The 10,641-nt window shown below is 47.8% G+C and overlaps 1 protein-coding gene across 2 annotated transcripts in view; it reads right to left on the bottom strand.

Moving 5' to 3' along the window:
- Window positions 1-3,341: 3,341 nt before the first annotated feature.
- The window catches only part of Top3a (DNA topoisomerase III alpha), a 39,976-nt gene continuing 32,676 nt past the window's right edge, over window positions 3,342-10,641 (bottom strand). For both annotated transcript variants that reach the window (XM_041665904.1, XM_041665905.1), the window contains 3 exons: window positions 8,286-8,408; window positions 6,546-7,234; window positions 3,342-4,498 (listed from right to left, as the gene is read on the bottom strand). In XM_041665904.1, coding sequence (XP_041521838.1) covers window positions 4,320-4,498; window positions 6,546-7,234; window positions 8,286-8,408 — 991 coding nt within the window. In that variant the 3' untranslated portion in view covers window positions 3,342-4,319. The remainder of the gene's footprint in view (window positions 4,499-6,545; window positions 7,235-8,285; window positions 8,409-10,641) is intronic.

The raw sequence follows: 10,641 nt of genomic DNA, 5'->3' as shown, positions 1-10,641 counted from the left end.
TACCTGTGTGATTCTTGCTGGCAGAAAATGGTCTTAATACCTTCACAGGTGGCTGCTTGAAGCTTCACAAGTCTTGTAGCTGGCTTGATGTGGAGGCTTGAGGTCATCATGGAGATGGTCAGATTCCATTTTCAAAAGTCCTTTCAGGAGCCGGGCGGTGGTGGCACGTACCTTTAATGCCAGCACTCGGGAGGCAGAGGCAGGTGCATCTCTGAGTTTGAGGCCAGCCGGGTCTACAGAGCTAGTTCCAGAACAGCCAAGGCTACACTGAGAAACCCTGTCTCAAAAAACCCCAACAACAAAAAAGTCTTCAGGCTGAAGAGATGGCTCAGCAAGTGCACTTTTATCCCCTACTCACCAGGGCTGAGACGTGCTGTCTGCACTATGGGAAAAGAGCTGTTGGGTCCCAGCCTGAGAGACCCTCGTGTTTGTGGCCTCAGTAACAACTGAGCATCCACTTGATATACAGCTGCCTTGCTCAAGTACCAACCACTCAAGGGACACTGTTCAGTCTTTGGTTCAGACCATCCCTGCTTCAACTTAGCCTTCAGTCATGGTTTTATCTGGCCTTGAACTCATGCTATATCCAGTTGCAGATTTCCAGGTCTGAGAGAGATCTGGGTCATAAGTATGCCCCAGTGTCCCATTCTTTGGAGACAGTGTGGACAAAGAGGGGGAAGAGAGCTGCCTCACTCCTCAGGTCTCTAAAATAAGCCTTCAATTCCATGCATAGCCTTTGACACTTGTACTTCTGTTTGTTTTCCAATTCAGGCATCTCCCTGCTTCTGCCTCTCAGATCCATAACGCGCGTGCCACCACTGCCCAGCAACGTTTGCACTTTGAATGCTACAGTTTTCCTTTATAATCATGTACATGTCTTTAAGAACAGCCTTTATTTGATGAGTCAGCCAGTTGCAGCAGAAAATGCCTGGCAACACAAGCCACTCTAGTGACAAATTCCTTGACACTGCTTGACAAACTCCAGGGCAAGTCTTTTTAGTTCACTAAGGCTGGGCCTTAGTGGGTGGATGCCCAATGCCCAGGCTTTTTCCAAATTTGGATTGCAGGCAGTTAGTACCACCCTCCAGTGTGGAAGCTGGCATTTGAGGTAGGGTTATTTGGCCTCAGTAACAACTGAGGGATTGACCTGTCTCTTGGTGGTAGGAAGTGGGTGTCCCAATTTGCCAGAGCTGTTACGAAGAGTGAGAGAGAATCTTTCAGGGCACCTTGGGGTCCTGAGCCTGTGAACTCTGTGGTACAAATATACAGTGTCCCTAAGTGTTGAAGTTTGGTCCATGGTGGCTGATTCTGTCAAGCTCAAAAGAAAATTTCTCTATTAACAGGAGTGGGCAGGGGCTGGGGCACAGCTTGGTGGCAGAGCCTGTGTTTAGCATGAGGTCAGCACAGATTAAAGGCAGTGGAGCTCAGCAGTGGAGGACCTGCTCACCACACAAAACCAACAAAGGATCTGCAGGCACTGAGGCAGACATGATTTGTCTGCCAGACTCTCTAGGATTGAAGGGGCCTATTTGGCATCTGCCTTTAGAGTTGTTTTCAAAGATGGGATTCACAGCTGTGGTGGTTAGTTTTTTTTGCCAAGTTGGAACAGCTAGGGTCACCCAGGATGAAGAAACCTCAATTGAGAAAATATCTCATCAGACCGGCCTATAGGCAAGGTTATGAGACATTCTCTTGGTTAATAATTGATGTGGGAGGGTTCAGTTCATGGTGGGCAGTGCCAGTCCTGGGCAGGTGGTCCCTAGTTGTACAAGAAAACAGAACTGAGCAAGCCATGGGGAGCAAGCAGTGTTCCTCCATGTTCTCTTAAAAGCAGAAAGGTGGGGGGGGGGGGAGAAAGAGAGAGAGAGAGAGAGAGAGACAAGAGAGATGAGACCTATGAGCACACACTGGACAGGGTGAGTGGGTGTACAGCTGTGGGGTCGTGGCCGCTCTCAAGTTACAACTCTAACCCTACTGAGAAGGATGTCCCTCCCCAGTTCTGATATTGCTCAGTGTGGCCTTGGTGCTCATTATAGCAGCGCATACACTAAACAAAGATTAGCATGGCCCTTGCACAAGAATGACATGAACATTCTTTTTTTTTTTTTTTTGATCTCTTGGGTTACACTCATGTCTGTAAACTCATTTGTGATAGTTTTAGGGAAGGTTTCTGAGGGTGCTGCTGGGGTTTAGAGAACAGGTTGTGCCTGAGACTCAATGGGATACATGACCCTAAGTGAAGACAAGCCTGCTTACTGCCCTGAGTGTCTTCTGAGTACACACCTTGCCTCCACGAGCAATTTTGGTTTTATCAGTGCTGTCTGAAATAGTTCAGCTGCATCAGCAGGGCCTGCAAGCCTGAAGCGCCTCCTTCCTTTCCGCCTCAAGGTGACGGTAGCAGCACCCCAGACCCTGTGGCCAGCAGAGCAGGTATAGTGGTGCATGCCTGAGGCAGGAGGATCAGGGTTCAGGATCATGTTACTGCATACATACTAGCATGGCTGTAAGATCATGAAAAAAAGGGGTGGGAGAACAGTAACTTCATGTTGTTCATGTGCAGACACTACAAACCTTTAAAGTTAGCTAAAGGTTTTAACATTTCATTGCTATACAAACATCCAAAATGACTGAGATGGCCACCCAGATAGCAGTGATGAATGTCACGGCAGCACGGCTCACAAGCATGTGACACAGCAGTCCCTCTCATTCGATTCGGTGCCCCGCAATCTACTGGGGGCACAAAAGGGAGCCGTCACTTTCCATTTCATCACCATCAGCTACTCATCTTCACTATGCTTCCATTGTATGCTGCTGTGAAAAACATACATGCCAACTAGGGCTTCCTGCTACTTCAGGATGTGGGAGGAGATGGCCCTACATATGAGCAGGACTACTGCCATACCAAACGGAGCTTACTCAGACATAAAGATGAAGTATGGGGGCTGGAGAGATGAAGTGTCAGTTCGGAACGCTTGTCCTAGAGGTCTAGAGTTTGGTTCTTTTTTTTTTTTTAATATTTATTTATTTATTATGTATACAATATTCTGTGTTTATGTCTGCAGGCCAGAAGGGGGCACCAGACCCCATTACAGATGGTTGTGAGCCACCATGTGGTTGCTGGGAATTGAACTCAGGACCTTTGGAAGAGCAGGCAATGCTCTTAACCTCTGAGCCATCTCTCCAGCCCTAGAGTTTGGTTCTGATCACGGCATGTGTGGCTTAACAACTGCTTGTAACTCCAGCTCTAGGGACTCGAGGGCCTCTTCTGGCCTTGGTCGGTACCTGCACACATGTGGCATACGTTCCAACACACATAATAAAAATAAATCTTAAAAAAAATGAAGCAATGCTGGGCAGTGGTGGCACACACCTTTAATCCCAGCAATCGGGAGGCAGAGGTACAGTCTCAACAAATCCTGTGAACGTTATGCTAAAGGAAAGAAGCCAGGCACAGAAGGCACATGAGGTTCTTATGTGAAGTGATCAAACAGGTCAGCCCGGCAGGGACAGATGCTAAATGCAGGCTGCAAACTGTCCTCACTGAGCAAGTCCCTCACTGTTGAAAGCCTGCTGTTGGTCAGGCTGAGAGACTGGTCTAAGTGAAGGCTACTGTTCAGACCTGAAAACTCTACTTGCTTCATGAACTAGCAACTCGAGCAATCCACATTTCACTTTTCAACTGTAGGAGAAGCTAGCACAGCTCTTCTAGAAGTTTATGAGGGGGAAAAAGTACACGGCCTCTTCTGGAAAGTATGAAGGAAGAAAGTCAGTGTCTCAATCTGCCATCTTCAAGGGACAAGCCACAGCAGGGAAGAACTGGGACAAGAGGGTGCTGAGATGGGTGGAGTCCCAGGAAGAAGCCCCCATGGCCTTCACTGGCTCTTGCTGGCATCCCTAGACCGCACACCATCAGAAAAAGTAGATGAAGTATTTTATTAAGGCACATGAGCAATGAGTGTCCTAGATGGAGCAGGAACGGTAGCTTCTGCAGATACATTAGGAGAGCTCCTTCTCAGACAGCTGCACAGAGCCTGTGTTGGCTGGAAGCACTACCCGCTTCTCACTTGGCAGACAGCAGCCACAGTCAGGGCTCGGATGTCAACAAGGTCAGTTTCTGCTTACACAATGACTGACCATCTTCTCACGTTTCAGCAGTGCAGCAGCTGGAGTCACTCCTAAGCAGAGCTGGATGGACTCCTCAACAAAGGAAGGTCAGCCCCCAAACCCAGCACATCCCTAGGTTTTCAGACACCGGATGGCCACCTGGTCCCAGTTAGCTCATTTCCTGGTCTAGGCAACGTCCTCTACCTTGCCTGCCCTCATCTGTTCTGAGGACAAAAAGGGCGGGTGTGTCCAGGCTGGTGGCAAAGGCTACATTTCCGGGGCTTTTTTGCTGTAGATCCTGCATCTGAGGAACCAGCTCTTAGTCTTTTGCTTGCAGCCTCTGGTCTCTGGGCTTTTCCTCTGCCTCCTGGCCATGGTGGGGCTGTAAAGTTCCCTGTGGGAGGAGACAGGAAAAAGCTGAATTCACAAATGATACCCTCAGGTAGCAAGAACAGACTCACTCCAAGTTGTGGTGGTATAGACCTGTAATCCTAGTACCTGAGAGGCAGGTCAAGGGCTGCTTGGCCTACATAAGCCCGTCTCTGAAACAAAACCCAAACCAAGGGACAGTGTTGGGCAGAGGTGGCATCCCTCTAACAAGTCAGCTGAACCCATGTGTTAGACTCCCTTTGCTCTGTGAAGGTCAGCTCCATGTCAAGAATATGGTATATCCTACCCTGTTACCTCCTTTCTTTTTCTTTTTTAATTATTTTACTTTACCCATCTTTAATCCCAGCATTCAGGAGGCAGAGGTAGGAGGATCTCTGTGCTATGAGTTCAAGACCAGCCTGGTCTACAAAGTGAGTTCCAGGACAGCCAAGGCTGTTACATCAAGAAACCCTGTCTCAAAGAAAAAAAATAAAACAAAAACAAAACACACAAAAAAGATCCCCCTAGGCTTTTATATATATACACAGCCTATGTGTGTGTGTGTGTATATATAAACTTTTATGAGTACAGGTACCTGCAGAAGGGGACACTGGATTCCCTGGAGCTGAAGTTCCAGGTGGTTGGTTGCAAGCCACCGGATATGGGTGCTAGAACTGAACTCAGGTCTTCTGGAAGAACAGCAAGTGTTTCTAACCACTGAACCAACTTTCTAGCCCAGCTTTCTTATTCTAAAGAAACAGAAGCTCTCAGAGATACTGTCCCGATGAGGAGGCAGTGGTGTAACTTTCTATACACCATTACTATGTTAGGAGCAGATGGGGAGCCTGTGGTCACCAGCCAGCTCCCCACTCCCTGAGCACCTCGCCTGCAAGGAACCTTCTAGCCTATAAATAAGCCTCAGTGCTGGCTGCTCTGTCACTGGAGACATCTGGTTGTCTGGCTTGGAGGTCATATGTTACTTCTGGTGGCTCCAGAAAGACTCAAGTGTGTACAAGGCTAAGGGCTCTGTAGTTATTTAAAATATGGGCACAGCAGAGGATGCACTGAGTGGGGGCCTGAAGTTCGGTGCTCTTTACCAGACCTTCTGAGCACTTCTTGCATCTGGTGGCCAGCAAACATAAATCATCAGTAGTCAGGCATGGTGGCACATACCTGCTATTCTGGTATTGAGGAGGCTAGGAAAGGTTTGCAAGATTGAGGCCAGCATGGGCTACATATATAACCTGCCTCAAAATGTATACCCCAGTTCGAGACCAGCCTGGTCTACAGAGCTAGTTCCAGGACAGGTTCCAAAGCCACAGAGAAACCCTGTCTCGAAACCCCCCCCCCCCCCAAAAAAAAAAAGTATACCCCAGCCACAAATAAATGAAAAAAATGAAAGATCATAGTCTGAGATTAACAGGAGTCCTATGGAAATTAGTGATACCATCTATTGCTGAGGGGACTAAGGCTGACAGTCATGTGAAGGTAAACACCTGGGATCGGAAAGATCTGCTTAACGGCAAAGTTGCTGCTTAGCCTTGGTTTATTGCTATGCATTGCTGTGGCAAGGACACATATGATCCAATATCTGGATGCCTGTCCTTTAGCAATCACTCCTGAGACACTAGTTAGGCTGTGTAGCTCTGGACAGGTTTCTACAAACTACCACAGTCAGGGTGCCATCAGGGTGTGGCTGACATCAATGATCTAGCAAGGATGACAGTCTTCAGGGGAGGAAGACGCTTATCTTACCTTGGGCCTTGTCACTGTGACACCAAATACAGTCCTTCACTGACCTGCACCTCAACTCATTTGGAAAGCTGTCATCTAATGCAGATGAAAGATGCCTGCCTTAGAAGGGGTATTTATCACAGCGCTGGGCACAGTAGCTACTCTTTAATGTGAACACAAGATCCTATGGTTCCTACCTCGCTGAACAATGAGAAAACTGAGTCAAAGTAATGACCCTGCTGATTCTGCACTAGACTCATTTGCCTTCCCTCCTCTGGTCTCTGCAGTGGTAGCTACTGTGAGAACCTACATAGGGACCTGCTGCCCTGCTCCCTCACCTGGGGCCACGTTCTCATCTACCCACTGAAAGAAGCCACACTGCTGCTCTCGTGGCTTGGCACAGGTGTGGAACTGGCGTCCTTTGTTGGGTCCATCCTTCTGCACAGTCCGTGTGACAACAGGCTGCCCGCACAGGCAGGACGTACTTCCATCACTGTCACTGCCAAGGCTGCCCAACCCATCCATTTTGCTGTCTGAGGCTGACGGCCATCCCACAGAGTTGCCGGGGAGTCTTGATGCAGAGGTGGGGGGCCCTCCTCCAGTGGGATGGCTGCTGTCAGCCCACAGGAAGAAGTTGCAACCACCACCACTGCACTTATAGAACTGCCGGCCCTGGTTGGGGCCCTGCTTGCGGACAGTGAGCAGCACAGCCTCCTGGCCACAATTGCAGGTCACAGAGTTGCTTTCACCAGCAGCAGTGGGTGGTAGGAAGGTTTGAGCCATTGCCTTTGAAGGTCCAGTATGTCTGTTGACCAGAGGTTGAGAGAGATTATGCTGACTGCTGTCCATCCTGTTGGTGACCTGGCTGGCCTGCAGGTGGCCAGAGGGCTGGGTAGCTCTTGTTGGGGCCCGTGAAAATCGCAGGCCAAAGATTTCCTTCAGTGTCTCATCACATCCACCTATGCAGCCAACAAACTCCAGGGGCATGGTTGGGGGAAGGCTACCACGCTTAAACTTCAACTTCAACCTAGTGAGGCCAAGATGAGAAAAGATGTGAGTTTTTGTCTGGTGCATGGTCAATCACAGCTTCCCTGCATACCCAGGAAGCCCATTCAGAGTACAAACGAACTCTCAGATGTAACATACCACCCAAATATAGGCACCTCCACAAAGTTCGACTTCTCTACACCACTGGCCCCTCAGGGATCTGGGCTCTTTCAAGGTAAGGACGTCAAGACAGGAAGAAGGCATCTAGTCTACTTTCATGTTTTCATGTGTGCACAATACAGACTTTTCTGGAAATAATGAACCATGATGGTTCAGTGGAGTACAGGGACAGAGATGGACACAAATCCAGTCTTGCCTAAATGAAAAGCAGTATTATTCCCTTCAGTAGTGCTATATATCTACCTTGGAAAGTAAGTATTTTATCCTATACATCATTTTCAAATGTTAGTAAGAAATGCATGTGCGACTGTGCGGTGGTGGCACACGCCTTTAATCCCAGCACTCGGAGGCAGAGGCAGGTGGATCTCTGTGAGTTTGAGGCCAGCCTGGTCTACAAGAGTTAATTCCAGGACAGGCTCCAAAGCTATAGAGAAACCCTGTCTCAAAAACCCCCAAAACAAAACAAAACAAAAGAAATGCATGTGTGAAGCTGGCATGGTGGCACACGTCTTTAATCCCAGCACTTGGCAGGCAAAGGCAGGTGGGTCTTGTGACTTCCCCAGAGCACAGCTGAACTAGACCAGTCAGCTGCTGGGGCTGCTGCTCTGACTGCAAGCTGAGAACAGTATTCCCTAGGGCAGTGGTTCTCAACCTTCCTAATGCTGAGGCCCTTTAACACAGTTCCTCAAGTTGTGGTGACCCCCAACCATAAAATTATTTTCATTGCTACTTCATATATTTAATTTTGCTACTGTTATGAATTGTAATGTAAGTATTTTTGGAGACAGCGGTGTGTCAAGGGGGTCGTGAACCACAGGTGGAAAACCACTGCCCTAGATACTCCTGCCTGGGTTCCAGTGAGAGGACAGTAAAGAGATCTGCAGCGCCCACCCCAAAGACACCCAGCTCACCTGTACACAGGGGATGGCTGACAAATGGGACACACACTGCTGTCCCTGCTGGCCTCCAGCACCGAGTCAGGAAACCACACAGCTGACCGACATTCTGGGAACCCTGTGCAGCTAAGGTAGAACCTGGAGAGCAGAGTGGACAGGTCAGATCCAGGAATTCAGAAGGCACACTGATTACACCCATCTTCCAGGAAGATCCATCTTTCATTTTCTTGGTTTTCTGAGACAGGATCTCACTGTGTAGCCCTTGCAGGCCTACAACTTGCAATGTAGATCAAGTTAGACTGATCATAGAGATATACACGTCTCTGCCTCCTGAGTGCTGGGATTAAAGGTGTGTTCCATCATATCCTACCCTAAGAAAACCCTTCTTGTATACTTCTCATGTCCCTAAAAGAATGCAGCTATAGCCAGGCAGTGGTGGCACACACCTTTAATCCCAGCACTTGGGAGGCAGAGGTAAGTTGATCTCTGTGAATTAGAGGCCAGCCTGGTTGTGGTGGTATGAAAGAAAATGGCCCCCAAAGGGAATGGTCTTATTAGGAGGTGTGACCTTGTTGGAGGAAGTATGTCACTGTGGGGGTGGGCTTTGAGGTCTCTTCTGTTCAAGCGTCCCTCAGTGTGACTGTCAGTCAACTTCCTGTTGCCTACAAGATGTAGGTCTCTCAGCTATTCTTCCAGCACCATGTCTGGCTGCATGCAGCAATGCTCCCTGACATAATAATGGACTGGAGCTCTGGAACTGTAAGTGAGTTCCCTCAAGTAAATGTTCCATTTGTAAGAGTTGTCATGGTCATGGTATCTCTTCACAGCAAAAGAAAACTCTAAGACACTGGTCAACAGAGCAAGTTCCAGGACAGCCAAGGCTACACAAAGAAACCCTCAGGAGGTGGGGAGATATGCAGCTATTGCTGAATCTACTTAGACCTACACCACCAGTGACTATGTTGGTATTTTTTCTAGTAAATAACCCTAGCACCTGGGAAGCTAATGAAGATTTAGCAAATGTGAGGCAGGCCTAGGCTACATGCTGAGTTTCAGGTTTACCCATGCTACCTAGTGAATGAGACCCTGTTTCAAAAACAAAACAAAACACTACTGACTAAGGTAAAGCCATGTACAAAGTGCCCTGTGCATACTTCCATAGTACTATGTTTTGTCTTACCTCTTTAAAAATTGCCACTCTTGGGCCGGGCCGTGGTGGCGCACGCCTTTAATCCCAGCACTCGGGAGGCAGAGGCAGGCGGATCTCTGTGAGTTCGAGACCAGCCTGGTCTACAGAGATAGTTCCAGGACAGGCTCCAAAACCACAGAGAAACCCTGTCTCGAAAAACCAAAAAAAAAAAAAAAAAAAAAAAAAAAAAAAAAAAAAATTGCCACTCTTGGGGTTGGAGAGATGGCTCAGTGGTTAAGAGCACTGACTGCTCATCCAGAGGACCTGGGTTCAATTCCCAGCACCCACATGACAGCTAACAACTGTCTGTAACTCCAAGATCTGACACTCTCACGGACAAACATACAGATAAAACACCAATGCACATAAAAATAAATAATTTTTAAAAATTAAAAAAAAAAAAGGCCACCCTTAGGTGTGAGTTCAAGGCCGGCCTGTTCTACAAAATGAGGTCCAGGACAGCCAGGGCTACACGGAGAAACCTTGTTTCAAAAAACAAAAACAAAAAAAAAAAACAACCAAAAAACTTTGCCACTCTTAGCCCAGTGTGGTAATACATGCACATATTCCAGGCACTTGGTGCGGGAGTGGGGAGAATTTAGAGATCAAGTTTAGCTTAGGCTACATAACAAGACCCTGGCTGAAAGACAAAACAAACAAAACAGAAACCCATTTTGGGTTGGGGTAGCAAGTAGGAAGCTGCCAAATATGAGACCCTGGGTACTACTCCTACACTTCAAATAACAAAAATGAAAATAGACAAAACAACAACAAAAATCTCTGGGACTAGAGAAATTGAGCCATGGTTAAGAATACTACCCATTCTTGCAGAGGGCCCAAGTTTGGCTCCCAGCACTCAAACTGGACAGCTCACAACCACCTGAAACTCCAGTTCTGGAGATTCAGACTCTCTTCTGCATCCTTGTGGTGCACATACATAAAATAAAAACAACAGTTAAAAAACAAAAAAATCCAAAAAAAAAAACCCACCCTTAACGCAGCATTGTGAAGTAGACACGCCCCTTGTGCAGGGGGTGTAGGGGTGTAAGAGGTGTTGGCAGCAGGGGTGGATTATCTTATTTCATGTGCCTATTGCCCACAGAGGTTAGAAGAGGGCATCAGATTCCTTGGAACTAGAGCTATGGATGTTGTGAGATGCCTGCAGGTGCTGGGAACCAAACC

Source organism: Microtus oregoni, unplaced genomic scaffold (assembly GCF_018167655.1).
Source record: "Microtus oregoni isolate MIOR12 unplaced genomic scaffold, Mior012 000015F_ref0000493, whole genome shotgun sequence".
Lineage (NCBI taxonomy): Eukaryota > Metazoa > Chordata > Mammalia > Rodentia > Cricetidae > Microtus > Microtus oregoni.
The sequence above is the reverse complement of the archived record's forward strand: the minus strand, read 5'-3'. Positions and strand labels throughout refer to the sequence as shown.